This window comes from Pongo pygmaeus, chromosome 1 (assembly GCF_028885625.2).
Source record: "Pongo pygmaeus isolate AG05252 chromosome 1, NHGRI_mPonPyg2-v2.0_pri, whole genome shotgun sequence".
In the NCBI taxonomy this organism is placed as follows: domain Eukaryota; kingdom Metazoa; phylum Chordata; class Mammalia; order Primates; family Hominidae; genus Pongo; species Pongo pygmaeus.
This window is the reverse complement of record NC_072373.2, coordinates 140,896,930-140,917,196: the sequence shown is the minus strand read 5'-3', so window position 1 is coordinate 140,917,196 and position 20,267 is coordinate 140,896,930. Positions and strand designations below refer to the sequence as shown.

The 20,267-nt window shown below is 38.5% G+C and overlaps 1 protein-coding gene across 2 annotated transcripts in view; it reads right to left on the bottom strand.

Annotated features, from left to right (window-relative positions):
- GBP7 (guanylate binding protein 7) overlaps window positions 1-16,264 on the bottom strand; it is a 51,118-nt gene extending 34,854 nt beyond the window's left edge. The window contains exons 1-2 of one of the 2 annotated variants that reach the window (XM_054456330.1): window positions 16,125-16,264; window positions 11,934-12,142 (exon numbers count right to left, since the gene is read on the bottom strand). In XM_054456330.1, the coding sequence (XP_054312305.1) occupies window positions 11,934-12,123 (190 nt within the window). In that variant the 5' untranslated portion in view covers window positions 12,124-12,142; window positions 16,125-16,264. Of the gene's footprint in view, window positions 1-11,933; window positions 12,143-16,124 lie in introns of those variants that run through there. The other variant, XM_063652971.1, reaches the window with a different exon arrangement.
- Between the last annotated feature and the right edge of the window lie 4,003 nt (window positions 16,265-20,267).

Genomic DNA, 20,267 nt, shown 5'->3' with positions numbered 1-20,267 from the left:
TTCTGCCCCTTCTGCCATTTGGGGACAGTGGGAAACCCCCTCTATGGGTAACAATGCCTCACTAGACACTGAATCTCCTTGTGCCTTAATCTTGGACTTCCCAACCTCCAGATCTATGAGAAATAAGTTTTTATTATTTATAAATTACCCTGTCTAATGTATTTTGTCATAGTGGCAGACACAGACTAAGATACCTGTGTATTTTTATGCAACACTCAAGAGGAAGAAAAAAGCATGCATTCATAAGTAAAATTAGAGAGAGGGCTGATACAAGAGGTCCAGGTACTGGGTTCATCTTCATGTAGTGATTCTTTTTCCTTATGCAGGTCCCACGTTAACAGAAGGATATCCAAATGGAGGAGATTCTGACATGGAAAGGACAGTATAAAGCATCCACTCTAGTATAGTCTGTTGAAATGGCTTCCAGGAATGGAGTAGTGAGAATAAAATCTTGAAACGTAGTTGAGGAGTCTGTGATTTGAACCCCTGAATATGTAGCCCAGTAGACCAGATTTGTTAGTAACAGAACCCACTGAAGTGTTTCAGATGGATGATGACAAAAATCAGGAAAATATTTAAGAAAATCCAGGAGGTATTAGAATACCACAGGAATTAAAAAGTTATACCTTGGACTAGTAAAAGAGTTCTATAATTTTAAAGGTGGAAAGTGTGAAAGTTGTTAGCATCAAAATGCCAAACTTGAATGAAATGAAGTCAGCAGACCATGAAGGAAAAGCTCTCGCACACACTTTCCTGTGATGGGAACTGCCATTGAAGATGTTGCCAATCCACAACCTTGTAACAAAGGCTAATGTTCTTAGGACATCTTTCCAGTAATAGCCAGTTGTAACTGTAAACTTGCAAGTGGTCTAACTTGCAATCAGAGTCCCTGCAATCAGGGTGCCTTCTGTGAAGACTCTCTCTTAGCAAGAGCCAGCACACATATTAAGTCGTGTGAGTAAGCTCCGGTAAACAAATAAACTTTTGTTTCAAAACACCCTGCATGTACTTCTCCTTTTTGTCTTTAAAGTTTCCCACTGTCTCAACCACCCTGGATGCACCTATGATTTATTATAACGTGCATACCTGAATTTGGTATGCATATGGTCCCCTGCTCATTCTTAAATAAACTCATTTCTTTGGAGAACTACTTTCTCTGTTGTTATTTTAGCTTGACATAATCTGGCATCAGAAGTAGGACCTAAAGTGAGCTCATCTTGGAATGATCATCAGCCCCTGAAACCGTGCACGGTATTCACTTGTTGAGCCCTTTGATTTCTTCATTTCCACAGCTGACCTTTTCTACTGTGTTGAGTCTCCCATTGGGTTAAAATCCCTTCTTTTTGTCTAGTTCAGGATCTTATTTGGATAAGGTCACCTCAATAAAAGGCCTTGAATCCCTTCTTAGCCTAAAAACAACTTTGTCTTTTCTGGGAAGCCCTTCACGAGATAAGAACATTGTCCTTCTGACGAGTACTCTGTGTTTTTTTTTTTTTTTTTTTTTTTTTTATTTAACTTCTGCATGCCTGGTTTAATATTTTGTTTGGTCTGCCTGCTTGATTTAAAAATTTGGTGAATTGAGTCTTTTCTTACTTCTGAACATCTGCCAAGAGCAAAAATAAACGTACCAAACAGTAGGCATGGGTTGACCAATTTACAGCAATTAAGGCAGTGCCATCATTAATGAGGGACTCCAGTCTCTGAAGATAAAGTATTTTGTGTGAAGGTAAACTGGCCATGGATGGGCAAGGTTACCATTAGAGCATCTGCCACACTTAAGAAAATTTCCATGCAGCAGGGAAAATGTGGTCATGGGTTGGACAACTAAGGCAATGACTGTCCACCAACTAAAATAAATACCCTGGACCAGGTACATTGTAAAACAAAACACCAGTCCAAACTCCTGACATTCCCAACCAGATTAATAGGATTTTATTTTTTTCTCTCCAGAGATTAATGAGAAACAAAATGAGATACTCAAATTTAAAGGCATGTCAGAATAATCTTTCTCCTGGGACTCTAGCCAGCTATATTTATGGTCCATCTCATGCACACTTCTCAATTGATGGGGAAATTACACCAAAAGTAGTTTAGAATTACAATGGCCGTTACGTGGAACATTCCAGATGAACTTTCAAGAACTGCACTTTAAGAAGAGCATTTAAAATTGGAAGGGATCCCAAACATCTCAGAAACAATGAGATGTATTTCTGATTGGCATATAGAGGCTTCTAACTTCTCTATTTTTGCTCTATTTTTCCTCTTACTTTTTTGCTCGGTTACCTGCCCATTCCTAAGGAGAAAAAAAAGGAAAAGAACTAGATAAGTATTTATAAAAGTTAGGCTCTCCAATCAATTAGGTCTGCTTTTTAACCCCCTTGTGCTTTGGCCAAAATCTAGAGCTCAGAGTAATAATAGGTCTCTCTGTGAGCAGAAAATGTCTTCACTTCCATATGGACCAGAGAAAACAGAAAAACTGAAAATAACCTTTTAAAAAATATTCCTAAAATATCTTCCACCCATGCTGACTAGCTGAGCAAAGCAAAACAGCAAACAAAAGAAAGGTAAATTTGTTACTAAATTCAAGACTGCTTGGAGCATTTATTTTTCCACCAGCTCTAGCTAAAATATAAACATCTAATGAATTAACCACTATACTCATTTGAGACTGAATTTTTTTTAAAAGGAAGACAAATATTTTTATACTTAAAACCAAACTGGCCAGGTGTGGTGGCTCACACCTGTAATCCCCGCATTTTGGGAGGCCAAGGCGGGCGGATCACCTGAGGTCGGGAGTTCAAGACAGACTGACCAACATGGAGAAACCCTGTCTCTACTAAAAATACAAAAAAAAAAACAAAAAAACAAAAAAACAAAAAACGGTAGCCGGGCATGGTGGCGGGCTCCTGTAATCCCAGCTACTCAGAAGGCTGATGCAGGAGAATCGCTTGAACCCGGGAGGCGGAGGTTGCGGTGAGCCGAGATCGCGCCATTGCACTCCAGCCTGGGCAACAAGAGCGAAACTCCGCCTCAAGTTAAAAAAATTAAAAAATAAAAATAAAAAACTCCTGTGGAAACTGCAGTTCACCCCAAATTTAGTCCACAGCCTCCATAGAATTAACAGTTAAAGGCAGATGAAAAATCTCAAAAGGTTAGCCATTTGAGCAAGTAACCTTAACTTATTCTATTTTTTCAGAAAAATAAGTTTGGATTTAGCTGTCCTTTTACAAACAAGTGAGTTTGTATCTCTATGTTTTACCATGTCATGACTAAAATTTTTAAAGTGAAAAACCCTGTGACCTTTGCTTGTGTATGTATTTATGTTTGCATGTTTTGTGTATGTAATAATTTTCTTCCAAGATACGTGAAAGAGCTCTATTTAATTGGCTTAAAGTGTCAACGAAGCAAACTTAAAAGAGCCTCATGACTATTCTTGCTGTACTTGTATAAATAATCAGGCTTTGTTTGATGAGGTTAAATTTATTCTGCAAACAAAGAAACCTTATCTTGGTAAAAACTAGAATGACTAGAAGAGAAAATTTATGATTAAGAAAGGAAAACTATAGTTCATCTGTTATTAGATTGCAGCCCTATGCATTACTTTTGAGTTTATTATTATTTATCTACAACCTGGACTAAATTTTGAATTCTTCTAGGTTCGTCCAGCCCAGTTTTCTGGCCTGGAATTGCTAAAATAAAAAACTGCTCTGTTCCTGAAGCTCTATACACTAAAGCTACACAACTCAATGTAAATTTCAAGGGATGAGTCTCATGTTTCACGTTTGGGCCACACAAAAAGTTCGCCAAACCACTCAATGCCATACCCAAAGACATTTAGTGTGTAAACCAGTATGAGAAGTTGATGGCTTCATGCTATGGACGGCTTTTTCTAAAAATGATAGAAGAATACTTATAAAAATGAGACTCTTATCCTTCTTAAATTTTCTTTGCTTGTGCCTTCTTTTTCACTTGACAGGATAATGCTATAGTTATAATTTCATAATCAGCAGCTTCTTGCATACTTGGTGGAATGTTGGATCTGTCATGCCAATCCCAAATCTTTACATGACCTAACAGATGCTTTCCATGTAGTGAATAACTTTGGCAATATTCCTAACACAACTTTTCATTCAAATTGTACCAGTGATCCCTTTTTACAGAGTTAGCATTCTCGGCTTTAATTTAACCAAGTTATGAGATACTAAATAATAGAATCACTAATCAAACTACATAAAAGACTCAATGCCTATAACAAATCTTACCCAGTTCCACATGGTCTTTTAATTTGTTTAATTGGCCTCTTGGTTCAGAACCATCGTCCAAAATGAATTTGTTATGCTCCTGTTGGTTTTGCTTTGCATTATTTTCTTTAAGCTTTGTACCTGTTACCTGTCTGACTTCTGCAGAAATGACACTCCTAACAGAATAATGCTGGCTCAGCACTTAAAGAATATGCTGAAAATGTGGAATTGAAAAAATTGACTTAATAATGAATTCCAGGTAGAATTAAACTGAAACCCACTCCTTCCAAACCTCCTTGTTGCTCAAATGTGGCTAAAAGGGTTTTGAAAATGACCCTTTTAAAATTTCATTTTGAAAATGAAAGGGATTGAAAAGTCACCAATCACTTTCCCCTGACTTGGGACCAAACCAACTAAATCAAGTGCATCCAAGCACTAAGGAACACAAAGTATAAAACTACAGGGTGATCGATCAGAGATGCTTTCAGAGAAAGATCTTGATCAAAGGGGGAACTGCAAAAGTTGTCAGAAACAAAATGGAGTCACTTATGCCAAACCCTAACAAAATGGAGTCAGGAGTTCATGAAGGAAGGGCTTTCATGTATACTTTCTTGTAGTGGAAACTGCCATTAGGACATTGCCAAACTACAACCTTGCAACAAAGGCTACTTCAGTACTTCCAGTAATAGCCAGTCCTAACCACAATCTTGCAAGTGGCCTTACTTGCTGCCATCAGGGTCCCTGCAGTCAGGGTTCTATGCATAAAACTCTGTCAAGCAACAGCCAATGCACTTGTCCCCACCTGCAATATGATCCTGTAAACCAATGAACTTTCATTTTACATCAACTGGCATGTATGTCTCCTTTTTGCCTTTAAAAGTTGCTCACTGCCTTAACATTTCCAGATGAGTTTATTTGTTATAGCATGCATTTCCAGAATTTATAAATCCCCTGCTTACTCCTGAATATATTCATTTCTTTGGAGAGTGACTATCTGTTGTTATTGTGAGTTAACAGAGGAACTCAAGATATGGTAGTCAAATCACTCATTTCCTGAATGATGAAACTGAAGAGTAGAAATAGTAACTGATTGGCTTAGTTAGAAAGACATGGGGGAGGAGCCAAGATGGCCGAATAGGAACAGCTCCGGTCTACAGCTCCCAGCGCGAGCGACGCAGAAGACGGGTGATTTCTGCATTTCCATCTGAGGTACCGTGTTCATCTCACTAGGGAGTGCCAGACAGTGGGCGCAGGTCAGTGGGTGAGCGCACCGTGCGCCAGCCGAAGCAGGGGCGAGGCATTGCCTCGCTCGGGAAGCGCAAGGGGTCAGGGAGTTCCCCTTCCAGGGGTGACAGATGGCACCTGGAAAATCGGGCCACTCCCACCCGAATACTGTGCTTTTCCGACGGGCTTAGGAAACGGTGCCCCAGGAGAGTATAGCCCGCACCTGGCTCAGAGGGTCCTACGCCCACGGAGTCTCGCTGATTGCTAGCACAGCAGTCTGAGATCAAACAGCAAGTCGGCAGCGAGGCTGGGGGAGGGGCGCCCGCCATTGCCCAGGCTCGCTTAGGTAAACAAAGCAGCCTGGAAGCTTGAACTGGGTGGAGCCCACCACAGCTCAAGGAGGCCTGCCTGCCTCTGTAGGCTCCACCTCTGGGGGCAGGGCACAGACAAACAAAAAGACAGCAGTAACCTCTGCAGACTTAAATGTCCCTGTCTGACAGCTGTGAGGAGAGCAGTGGTTCTCTCAGCACGCAGCTGGAGATCTGAGAACGGGCTGACTGCCTCCTCAAGTGGGTCCCTGACCCCTGACCCCCGAGCAGCCTAACTGGGAGGCACCCCCCAGCAGGGGCAGACTGACACCTCACACGGCCGGCCAGGTACTCCAACAGACCTGCAGCTGAGGGTTCTGTCTGTTAGAAGGAAAACTAACAGAAAGGACATCCACACCAAAAACCCATCTGTACATCACCATCATCAAAGACCAAAAGTAGATAAAACCACAAAGATGGGGAAAAAACAGAGCAGAAAAACTGGAAACTCTAAAAACCAGAGTACCTCTCCTCCTCCAAAGGAACGCAGTTCCTCACCAGCAACGGAACAAAGCTGGACAGAGAATGACTTTGACGAGCTGAGAGAAGAAGGCTTCAGACGATCAAATTACTCCGAGCTACGGGAGGATATTCAAACCAAAGGCAAAGAAGTTGAAAACTTTGAAAAAAATTTAGAAGAATGTATAACTAGAATAACCAATACAGAGAAGTGCTTAAAGGAGCTGATGGAGCTGAAAACCAAGGCTCGAGAACTACGTGAAGAATGCAGAAGCCTCAGGAGCCGATGCGATCAAATGGAAGAAAGGGTATCAGCCCTGGAAGATGAAATGAATGAAATGAAGCGAGAAGGGAAGTTTAGAGAAAAAAGAATAAAAAGAAACGAGCAAAGCCTCCAAGAAATGTGGGACTATGTGAAAAGACCAAATCTACGTCTGATTGGTGTACCTGAAAGTGACGGGGAGAATGGAAACAAGTTGGAAAACACTCTGCAGGATATTATCCAGGAGAACTTCCCCTATCTAGCAAGGCAGGCCAACATTCAGATTCAGGAAATACAGAGAACGCCACAAAGATACTCCTCGAGAAGAGCAACTCCAAGACACATAATTGTCAGATTCACTAAAGTTGAAATGAAGGAAAAAATGTTAAGGGCAGCCAGAGAGAAAGGTCGGGTTACCATCAAAGGGAAGCCCATCAGACTAACAGCGGATCTCTCGGCAGAAACCCTACAAGCCAGAAGAGAGTGGGGGCCAATATTCAACATTCTTAAAGAAAAGAATTTTCAACCCAGAATTTCATATCCTGCCAAACTAAGCTTCATAAGTGAAGGAGAAATAAAATACTTTACAGACAAGCAAATGCTGAGAGATTTTGTCACCACCAGGCCTGCCCTAAAAGAGCTCCTGAAGGAAGCGCTAAACATGGAAAGGCACAACCGGTACCAGCCACTGCAAAATCATACCGAAATGTAAAGACCATTGAGACTAGGAAGAGACTGCATCAACTAACGAGCAAAATATCCAGCTAACATCATAATGACAGGACCAAATTCACACATAACAATATTAACTTTAAATGTAAATGGACTAAATGCTCCAATTAAAAGACACAGACTGGCAAACTGGATAAAGACTCAAGACCCATCAGTGTGCTGTATTCAGGAAACCCATCTCACGTGCAGAGACACACATAGGCTCAAAATAAAAGGATGGAGGAAGATCTACCAAGCAAATGGAAAACAAAAAAAGGCAGGGGTTGCAATCCTAGTCTCTGATAAAACAGACTTTAAACCAACAAAGATCAAAAGAGACAAAGAAGGCCATTACATAATGGTAAAGGGATTAATTCAACAAGAAGAGCTAACTATCCTAAATATATATGCACCCAATACAGGAGCACCCAGATTCATAAAGCAAGTCCTGAGTGACCTACAAAGAGACTTAGACTCCCACACATTAATAATGGGAGACTTTAACACCCCACTATCAACATTAGACAGATCAACGAGACAGAAAGTCAACAAGGATACCCAGGAATTGAACTCAGCTCTGCACCAAGCGGACCTAATAGACATCTACAGAACTCTCCACCCCAAATCAACAGACTATACATTTTTTTCAGCACCACACCACACCTATTCCAAAATTGACCATATACTTGGAAGTAAAGCTCTCCTCAATAAATGTAAAAGAACAGAAATTGTAACAAACTGTCTCTCAGATCACAGTGCAATCAAGCTAGAACTCAGGATTAAGAATCTCACTCAAAACCGCTCAACTACGTGGAAACTGAACAACCTGCTCCTGAATGACTACTGGGTACATCACGAAATGAAGGCAGAAATAAAGATGTTCTTTGAAACCAACGAGAACCAAGACACAACATACCAGAATCTCTGGGATGCATTCAAAGCAGTGTGTAGAGGGAAATTTATAGCACTAAATGCCCACAAGAGAAAGCAGGAAAGATCCAAAATTGACACCCTAACATCACAATTAAAAGAACTAGAAAAGCAAGAGCAAACACATTCAAAAGCTAGCAGAAGGCAAGAAATAACTAAAATCAGAGCAGAACTGAAGGAAATAGAGACACAAAAAACCCTTCAAAAAATAAATGAATCCAGGAGCTGGTTTTTTGAAAGGATCAACAAAATTGATAGACCGCTAGCAAGATTAATAAAGAAAAAAAGAGAGAAGAATCAAATAGATGCAATAAAAAATGATAAAGGGGATATCACCACCGATCCCACAGAAATACAAACTACCATCAGAGAATATTACAAACACCTCTATGCAAATAAACTAGAAAATCTAGAAGAAATGGATAAATTCCTCGACACATACACCCTCCCAAGACTAAACCAGGAAGAAGTTGAATCTCTGAATAGACCAATAACAGGAGCTGAAATTGTGGCAATAATCAATAGCTTACCAACCAAAAAAAGTCCAGGTCCAGATGGATTCACAGCCGAATTCTACCAGAGGTACAAGGAGGAGCTGGTACCATTCCTTCTGAAACTATTCCAATCAATAGAAAAAGAGGGAATCCTCCCTAACTCATTTTATGAGGCCAGCATCATCCTGATACCAAAGCCTGGCAGAGACACAACAAAAAAAGAGAATTTTAGACCAATATCCTTGATGAACATTGATGCAAAAATCCTCAATAAAATACTGGCAAACAGAATCCAGCAGCACATCAAAAAGCTTATCCACCATGATCAAGTGGGCTTCATCCCTGGGATGCAAGGCTGGTTCAATATACGCAAATCAATAAATGTAATCCAGCATATAAACAGAACGAAAGACAAAAACCACATGATTATCTCAATAGATGCAGAAAAGGCCTTTGACAAAATTCAACAACCCTTCATGCTAAAAACTCTCAATAAATTAGGAATTGATGGGACGTATCTCAAAATAATAAGAGCTATTTATGACAAACCCACAGCCAATATCATACTGAATGGGCAAAAACTGGAAGCATTCCCTTTGAAAACTGGCACAAGACAGGGATGCCCTCTCTCACCACTTCTATTCAACATAGTGTTGGAAGTTCTGGCCAGGGCAATTAGGCAGGAGAAGGAAATCAAGGGTATTCAATTAGGAAAAGAGGAAATCAAATTGTCCCTGTTTGCAGATGACATGATAGTATATCTAGAAAACCCCATTGTCTCAGCCCAAAATCTCCTTAAGCTGATAAGCAACTTCAGCAAAGTCTCAGGATACAAAATCAACGTGCAAAAATCACAAGCATTCTTATACATCAATAACAGACAAACAGAGAGCCAAATCATGAGTGAACTCCCATTCACAATTGCTTCAAAGAGAATAAAATACCTAGGAATCCAACTTACAAGGGATGTGAAAGACCTCTTCAAGGAGAACTACAAACCACTGCTCAAGGAAATAAAAGAGGATACAAACAAATGGAAGAACATTCCATGCTCATGGGTAGGAAGAATCAATATCATGAAAATGGCCATCCTTCCCAAGGTAATTTACAGATTCAATGCCATCCCCATCAAGCTACCAATGACTTTCTTCTCAGAATTGGAAAAAACTACTTTAAAGTTCATATGGAACCAAAAAAGAGCCCGCATCGCCAAGTCAATCCTAAGCCAAAAGAACAAAGCTGGAGGCATCACACTACCTGACTTCAAACTATACTACAAGGCTACAGTAACCAAAACAGCATGGTACTGGTACCAAAACAGAGATATAGATCAATGGAACAGAACAGAGCCGTCAGAAATAATGCCACATATCTACAAGTATCTGATCTTTGACAAACCTGACAAAAACAAGAAATGGGGAAAGGATTCCCTGTTTAATAAATGGTGCTGGGAAAACTGGCTAGCCATATGTAGAAAGCTGAAACTGGATCCCTTCCTTACACCTTATACAAAAATCAATTCAAGATGGATTAAAGACTTAAATGTTAGACCTAAAACCATAAAAACCCTAGAAGAAAACCTAGGCATTACCATTCAGGACATAGGCATGGGCAAGGACTTCATGTCTAAAACACCAAAAGCAATGGCAACAAAAGCCAAAATTGACAAATGGGATCTAATTAAACTCAAGAGCTTCTGCACAGCAAAAGAAACCACCATCAGAGTGAACAGGCAACCTACAAAATGGGAGAAAATTTTCGCAACCTACTCATCTGACAAAGGGCTAATATCCAGAATCTACAATGAACTCCAACAAATTTACAAGAAAAAAACAAACAACCCCATCAAAAAGTGGGCGAAGGACATGAACAGACACTTCTCAAAAGAAGACATTTATGCAGCCAAAAAACACATGAAAAAATGCTCACCATCACTGGCCATCAGAGAAATGCAAATCAAAACCACAATGAGATACCATCTCACACCAGTTAGAATGGCAATCATTAAAAAGTCAGGAAACAACAGGTGCTGGAGAGGATGTGGAGAAATAGGAACACTTTTACACTGTTGGTGGGACTGTAAACTAGTTCAACCCTTGTGGAAGTCAGTGTGGCGATTCCTCAGGGATCTAGAACTAGAAATTCCATTCGACCCAGCCATCCCATTACTGGGTATATACCCAAAGGACTATAAATCATGCTGCTATAAAGACACATGCACACGTATGTTTATTGCGGCATTATTCACAATAGCAAAGACTTGGAACCAACCCAAATGTCCAACAATGATAGACTGGATTAAGAAAATGTGGCACATATACACCATGGAATACTATGCAGCCATAAAAAATGATGAGTTCACGTCCTTTGTAGGGACATGGATGAAATTGGAAATCATCATTCTCAGTAAACTATCGCAAGAACAAAAAACCAAACACCGCATATTCTCACTCATAGGTGGGAATTGAACAATGAGAACACATGGACACAGGAAGGGGAACATCACACTCTGGGGACTGTTGTGGGGTGGGGGGAGGGGGGAGGGATAGCATTGGGAGATATACCTAATGCTAGATGACGAGTTGGTGGGTGCAGCGCACCAGCATGGCACATGTATACATATGTAACTTACCTGCACATTGCGCACATGTACCATAAAACCTAAAGTATAATAATAATAATAATAATAATAATAAAAAAAATACAAAAAAAAAAAAAAAAAAAAAAAAAAAAAAAAAAAAGAAAGACATACAAACTACACTTTAACATCAGCCTTCTGACTGGTAGCTTGGTGCTTTGTAAGCCACACTGAGCCCCTGACACTGGACAACAGTCTTATGTAAAAGAGATAAGAGAAGTTATAACCAATAGTGACCTTAATTACAAAAAATAGAGAAATTAGAATATCCAATATGGATTGAAACATTCATTTTATCTTAAAGTTCTGTGGAAACTTGCTATTACTACATAAATATTTTAGTAAATATTTAATAATGCATTATTATTTAAGTTAATTTTTTATTAATACCTTATTTATATATGAAATGTGAAAATAAAGGCAAAGTGAGAAGAGTCCGTTGACTCCAATCCTCCAAAGTGAATGTAAAGGGTTCACTGATGAATTCAAAGTTAGCTATCAATATTTATCCCCAACACTAACTTTCTCTCATCCCATCTTCATACTAGATACTGACTGTGTAACTGGACAGATGGGGCTCATCCATGCTTTGCTGGTGCCACTCACCTTTGTTCTTCCCTGCCAGCTTGTTCATCAGGTAGGATTTGCCTGTGCGGTAGAGGCCCACAATTGCCACCACTACTACAGGCTGTGTAATGGCAGACAGGATTTCCAGAGCTTCTGAATTCACCACCAGATGCCCTTTAGTGTTCTCAATGAGGCACACTGGGCCTGGCATGTGGATCTCTGATGCCATGTTCAAGGCATTCCTTTGTCTGCAAGGAAAAAATGAAATGGAAAGTAATGTCTGGTAAGTCAGTTGAGCTGAATTCTACAATAGGGCATAAATTTTTGTTTTCTATTCTTGAACATTGTTTCTTGTGCATTTCTAAGAAGACCTGTGGCCCTTTAAGGCTGTCCTATAGACTGGGTCACTGTCTGCCTTTTAAAATAATTTCATTTTGAAATAGACTTACAGAAAAGATGCATGATAGGTATGAAGAGTGCCCATACACCACTTCCCTGGCTTCCCCTAATGTAGATATTTTACTTAACCATAGAACAATTACTGAAACCAGGGTTTTAACATCAATACGATGATAACTAATCTACACTCCTTATTCACATTTCACCAGTTTCCCACTAATGTCCTTCTGCTTCACGATCCAATCCAGGATCCCTCATTGCATTTAGTCATTATGTTTCTGTAGTTTCTTGCATCTTTGATAGTTTGTTATTCGTTCTTTGTCTTTCATGTCTTTGACATTTTAGAATAGCACTGGCCTGTGATTTTGAGGAATATCCTTCAATTTGGAGTTTTCTGATGTTTCCTCATTGATTGAAGTTATGCATTTTTTTTGCAAATGTCACAGAAGTATTGTTCTGCCATTTTCAGTGTCTTGTATTAAGGGATTCATGATGTTGACATTACTTTTTCTGGTGCTATGGCCTTAACTTTGATCACTTGGTTAAAGTGCTTGCTGCCAGATTTCACCACCTTAAAGAGTTATGTGCCACTTTGTCACTAAAAAGTTTCCATTTTGAGAAACAGTTTGGAGACTATGCAAATACAATCTCATGCTACTTTTGTTTTTTTTTTTTTTTCCAGCCACTACTTTTAGTTTTTATTGATGATTCTTGTTGTGGTGTTTGACTAAATAGGATTTTCTATTATAGTCATTCTTTCTATATTTATTAACTGGAGTTCTACCATGAGCAAGGGCTGTTCCTTCTTTATTTATTTTGTTTGCTCATTTAATCATTTACTTGTATCAATGCAGACTCAGAGATATTAGTTTTATTCTGAGGGTTTCAGTACTTTACTGTCAATATTTATTTTGTTACTCAACTTGTCCTAGATTTTGTCATTGAGAGCTTCTTCAAGCTGGATCTATTTTTTTTTTACATGCTTCCATCATATTTTCAGCACTTCTTTCCTTTTTGACTCCACAACATATTCTAGAAAAAATATCTGTATTTTTCCTGCTTTATCCCTAGAATCCAACATTTCTCCCAGTATCTTTGGTTTCTTTCACTGGATAATGGTACTTTGACACCAAGATATCACTCTAGGTGTGTTCATTATTTCTAGACCCACTCAGGGGCAAAGTTAAGAAATATATGTATGTATACTAGGACACATCTATATTTATTTTTATCTGTACATTTCTATAATAAAGCTTGAGATTCTGTTGATATTTCCAGTTCCAATCCAACACATCTGAGCTTATTCAAACTTTTGACTTTCCTTTTTAAACTGTTTTCTCCAAGTAAGCTAGACTTTGGTCTTCTAATACATAATACATTTGTTTCCTTGCTCAATCCTAGTATATTCATATAGTAGTTTCAAAATTGATAATAAGTCTGTGGAAAAATAAATTTACTTCCTATAGAAAATTATTAGTGTACAGTTCTTTTGGTCTTTAGCCTTACATACACACTCAAAACATTGCATTCCAAAGTTGCTTAGGTTAGTTTTTTCCTTCTCCACCTTCTTCAGTATGGTTAAATTATTCATTTGTAAAACAGTTAGTTACATTTTAGTTACATTTGTTACTGTTTGTGTTTCATTTTGGCCTCCCTCACATCTTGGTATCTTGGTTGATTTTAAGTATGATTTATTTTTTAAGTTTGTGAAACATCATGGTTCTGAAATTCAGAGCTTTTCAAAAAGTTACAGTCAGAGAAGTGTCACTTTTCCTTCATCTTACCACTCCACTCCCATTGCAGTGGTCTTCTATTCTTTCTACCACATTCCCACCCATCCTCCATAGATACCCAATCTTGTTAATTTCTGGTTTACCCTTCTTGGATTTTCTTTTCTCAAATGAGAATGTACATATTTTCTTTTTCACATTTTCTAACACGAAGATCACATCATATAGAAATTTGGAAATCCCTCCACATCTGTTCATAGAAAGTTTTTAAAATCCTTTTAACATGTATCTACTCCTTTATGTGGATTATACCCCAGTTTATTCAATCACTCTTCAATGTATGGGTGTTCAGATTGTTTCAAATATTCTGCAATTACAAACAATGCTGCAATGAATAACCCTGCTAACTTTATGCACATGTATTTTTATATTGTTACAGGAGTAATTTCAGGATAGATTCCTACCAACGGGATTGCTTGGTCAAAAGATGAGAGTATATAATTTTGTAGATATTGCCAAGTTCCTCTACAGAAAGTTGTACAAGGTTGCATTTCCACCAGCTCATCTTGTATGTCATTTTCCAGAAAAATGAATTTTTCCGAGGTGCCCCGCTTGCTCTTCTCACTTAATTACAACATTTCCTTTGGAAGCTTTTCACATTCACATTTAGATCTTTGGACTGAGCAAAGCTGAGCTCGCTGAGCTCATGTATATAGTAATAGTAATCTTCACCTGGGGAACATTGTGTCATACATATCTCTATACTTTGAAACATAGATAGCATTCTAACCCATCCTTGGTCCTGATTTCTTGCAAGCCCCTCTGTGGGCAGGGTCTGGTCAGACTGTGGGACTCAGGTTACCCAATGGCTTCCTCCTTTCACTGTGCATCAGCATTCACACGTTATTCGTGCAAGCCTGATAGCTCGCACCTGACACTTACTCTGTTGATTTTTGACTCGATTATGTTAACAGATTTTGAATTCTCTGCATTTGAAGATTGATTCTTTATTACCTTCATGTATATCAGTCTGCATATTGTTTTTAATTATTTCATGTAATGAAGTCACAGCATGAAACATTCTTTGAAAAACCATGGCTCGTTTTTCGTCTGATCTCTGCTGTATAGAGAGTAGCATATGCACAATTGTAATCATGCTATCTTTATCCAGGGCTTGATAAATTAAATATTTTGATAATTTTGTAAAGTTAAAAGGAGTGAAAAGCCTTTTGTAGTAATGCTTTAATTTTGTTTTTAAGTTGAATGTCTCAATCCTTATAACTTTGATCATGATACAAAATATATAATCTCTTTAAGATACAAGCAAATATAGATATTAGATACTACAGTTTTCATTTTTATCCTATAATAAAGAGTGGTTTGTTTCCACTATAGAGTTGGTTACTTCTGACTTCTTCCTCTGGAGGCTTATATTAAATTATCTGGTTTCCCATCGCTTCAGCAGAAGATGGAAAAAAAGCCGTTTATTTTTCTGTGATCATGACCCATTTCCTCTTATAGCAATGGCCTACAGGATCGGCTGGCAAGCAAGAAGGGCAAACCAGAAACTAAAAAGATTGGGTATCTATGGAAGATGAGTGAAAACAGAGTATGCGTCTGTCCAATTCTATAGCATATACTATGCTACCATAACATAGGAATCAATCAATCACTGGCTCAGAAAGGTGGTGGCACAAAGATGTTATAAGCTCCTCGATTATAATAATGTGTTGCCTCTTTGCAGATCCCAAGTTGCCTACCTTCATTTACCTACAGCTATAAATGTTGGGCCCAATAAAGAAAGTGACAGTCTCTTAGGCAGATATTTAAAGATAACAGTAATTTAAGATGGTGTCAGAAAAGAAATAACAATCTTAGAACACTGGCTTCTCTGAATATCTGTTCCACCTCTACTGAAGCCTAATCTGACACAGCAGGATTAGAGCACACTAAGGTACACGCAGCCACCTAAGAGGCCAGGATTTCATCTGGACTTGTATCCTGTAGCTGGCTCAGCTGCAGCCTATCTTGGGGATGGTCAACTTAGAGAAAACTAATTGATCCTTATAAATCATGAAATCCTTATAAGTCCTAGTCTTACCCAGAGTAGAGATCCTCTGGACTTGGTAAGAAGGCAGCTTCAATGAGAAAGTTATGAGTCTTTATTCTCTTCTCTTTAGTTCTGAATTTGGCTGCACTGATTTCTCCCTCTTTTTTTCTTGCTGGAACTTTGGACTTTTACCTTACCTCTCCAATGTCATGGGGCTTTCCAGACTTTCTAGAGACCTGTATTTATACATGTAAAAAACAATGCAACCTCTGCAAATAAATAGAGTAATATGACAGTCCATGATTTAGCAACCATAAAAGAAATTGCTGACAGCTGTGCTAGTGAGAGGATTTGACATAATTTCTCAAACAGAATCTTCCAATTTTATTATTGGAAGAGATCTAGAGACAGCTTGCAATTATTAAAAAACTTCAATGAATCGTTTAAAATAATGACATTCATCTCATGTTTGTGGGCCACATTGAGAAGTACAGGAGAAAGAAAGCTTAATATAATATTATTTAGGTTCAGTTGGCTTGAATATTAGACTCTTTTAAAATGGACCTCATTATTTGTGTTTAATAATGAGGACTGTAAGTGCCCTGAAGGAATGTCCACGTCTTATGCATGTTTGAATTATTAGCACCTAACTCAGGTCTTGGCACTTAACGTTTAATAAATAATAATGACGATAGTTCCTGTTTTGTTTACATAGATTATCCCATTGTATTCTTATCACAAATACTTTTACCACAATGTTAAAAGAGGGATTTAATAATTTGTTACAATTACAGAGCTACTAAATAAGATTTGGGCCCAAGAAGTCTTGCTGTCAATCACTTCATTAAAATACCTCTGTGTTTGCTGAGTGTACAATAACAATGTTTTCTCCTTATCAGTTCCATTCTAGGCCATATTCTTTACACATGCCATTTTAAATATCAAAATACCTCAAGATAAAGGTTGTTTATTATCCCCATTGTCCAAGGGGGAAAAATAATCAGAAAACGGGTAATTAATATGTCTAACTAAAGCCATTGAGCTACACACCAAGGTAGCAAGTAATTGAGTGAGATTCAAACTTGAAAATCCATTTGATTAAAATCACATTGATTCTCTACTGCACATTGTCTCTAAAAGAGAGGAAGGTGGGAAGCGGCGAAGAGAGAGGGAGAAATGGAGAGCAGAGAGTAAGACCTCTGTGTGTGTGTGTGAATATTGATGAGATTTAAAGTGAAATTAAGGCAGGGTTATTTCAAAACAGAACTATTGCTAGGAAATCACCTGCTTCTTCTGAGTAATAAAATCTACTGTTTACATCATGCAAACAAAAAATAGCCCCAGGCAAAACTGAATCTTTGTGAATCATGTATAATTTAAGGGTACATAAATTTATAAGAAAAAAAGATCCCACTTTCCCAACTTGTTTTTTTTTTTGAGACAGAGTTTCTCTCTTGTTGCCCAGGCTGGAGTGCAAGGGCACAATCTTGGCTCATTGCAACCTCCACCTCCTGGGTTCAAGTGATTCTCCTGTCTCAGCCTCCTGAGTAGCTAGGATTACAGGCATGAGCCACCACGCCCAGCTAATTTTGTGTTTTTAGTAGAGATGGAGTTTCTCTATGTTGGTCAGGCTGATCTCGAACTCCCGATCTCAGGTGATCCACCCGCCTCAGCCTCCCAAAGTGTTGGAATTACAGGTGTGAGCCACCATGCCAGACCCCAGCTTGTTTTTAGAGTGTTTCTTTAGAGACAAGTGGGCCAGAGTCCTTTCTTTAACCTTTTGAATATAAATAGAGCTTTCTAGGGGCTAAACATCATTGCCAGCTTTACAACCTAGAGATGTCTTCAAGAGTCTGGGCTCCATGCCTTTTGAAATGGAAATATCCAGAAAGACAGAGACCCAGGCTTCCTGACACTTTGGGAGCTTAAGCCCGGTGCCTGTCCTTTCTGTAGCCATTTCTTCCAAGGGAGATAAATTTTAATATTCTTTCAGATAAGCAAATAGCTACCACATTTCCAAGGTGAGCATAGGATGAAGAATACAAGGAAGGTATAGCAAAGTTCAGGATGTACCAGCAAATTGTGTTGTCAATTCTCTAATAGGAAAACAGGATGGCATTGATCCTAAGGAAACATGTTATATAAACCAGCTAAAAATAGTGCCGTGTAAATGCTGGGCAAGGTGGCTCACACCTGTAATCCCAGCACTTTGGGAGACTGAGGTGGGTGGATCACTTGAGGTCAGGAGCTTGAGACCAGCCTGGTCAACACAGTGAAACCCCGACTCTGCAAAAAATACAAAAAAATTAGCCAGGTGTGGTGGTACATGCCTGTACTCCCAGCTACTAGGGAAGCTGAAGCAGGAGAATCGCTTAAACCTGGGAGGCAGAGGTTGCAGTGAGCCGAGATAGCACCATTGCACTTCAGCCTGGGTGACAGAGTGCCAGTTTCTCTCAAAAAATTATTTTATAAAACATGAATAAGAAAAGACATTAAAATTAAAATTAAAATGACTAAGAGTCACTATTATAACATGTAATTGAGACTACTAAAATAGTTTTACATGCAAATTGTGTAAGAAGAATAGAATGTGTTTTTTTTGGTAAAAGGTTATAAGAAGGCATGGAAAAGTAAATTATTGCCTAGGGTTAAATAATTGTTTTAAATTAGATAAGATAAAGCTAAAAGTTCAAATAAGTGGTGGAAGGTTTCTAAAAATTAATCCTGCAAAAGAAATTCTCTGTGTGAACATATTGACTAAATTCAAAAGGGTATTATATTGTTTTTCTGTAAACTGAGCACTAAAAGTACAATAAGGTTTTCTTAAGGCACTAATTTGCTCTTCGGCAAAATTTGTAAAGTGTTATAAAAGGTTTTTGCTTCTTTAAAATTTCTGAGTCAACCTTTTGGCAAAATAAATCGTTCATGGTAATCTGGAATTCTATTTCATAATATCAAGTGTTTTAAATTCCAAACATATTTAACAGCCTTCCCAAAATCAAACTTCAGTTTCAAAATTGTCTTTCCCGATGCCTGGTTTTTTGGAAGGATCAGGGGGCCCCTGAATCGCCCCGAGAAGAGGTAAACAGGATTATTTAACATATTTAGGTACATAGTATTGCCAAAATGTTGTTCAATCTTCTTTAGGTTATATTTTTGTGAATAATGCTAATATATGTCCCAAAATTGTATGAGATTTCTAAAATTTTTAATGCCTAAGTACATGCTGTCAATTATAATTATGGTTATTATATTAAGTTATAGTAGACCACATAAATAACAAAATTTCCTTGTATAAAGCTACTAATCTAAGTAGAACAAAAAAATTAATTGAATAACCAGGTTTTGTTTTTCCTCCTGCAAATGTCTGTAACGAACATTCTTAACAGCATAGGTATCCACCTCCTGAAGTTCCAGTTAAATCTTTTAACCAAATTCACTTTCTCTCACCTAGAGACCATCAAGCTTCAGAAGATCATGTGACAAATATTCCAGCCAGTTCCAGTTGAAAACACCACCCCTGGCCATCAAGAAGCTACTCTGCCTCCACTAGACAGAGCAGGGTGAGAGTTCCGTGATCCCCAATAGGTAGGGACTTTGCTTCAAGCCAGCATGAAGCAGTTACAGAAGAAAGACCATTAGTCACCCCACCTCCCATAAAGATTTATGGGGATCACATCTCTCAGGGAGGAAATGAGGCAGGAAAATAGGTTCTGGAGGCATAGAACATAAGGCCTATTCACACTTCAGCTATGATGGGAAATATTATCTCCATTTACATAGGGCATACACAAAGTAACCAATGGAAACCTCTAGAGGGTATTTAAACCCCCCAAAATTCTGTAACAGGACCCTTGAGACCCTATGCTTGGGCCCACTCCCACACTGTGGAGTGTACTTTCATTTTCAATAAATCTCTGCTTTTGTTGCTTCATTCTTTCCTTTCTTTGTGTGTTTTGTCCAATCCTTTGTTCAAGATACCAAGAACCTGGACACCCTCCACTGGTAACAATAAGCTTGAGGAACATAAAGTCAATGGAGTGTCCAGTCCCTCAGAGAGAACAGGGTGGCAGATTCAGACAACTGTGCATATTCTTTCTGACTCAGTGAGTCTTTTCTGCATGACTTCCTAAGATGATATATTTTATGTTGAGAGCTCTAGAGATTGGGAATATAGTAAAGATATGGTAAATT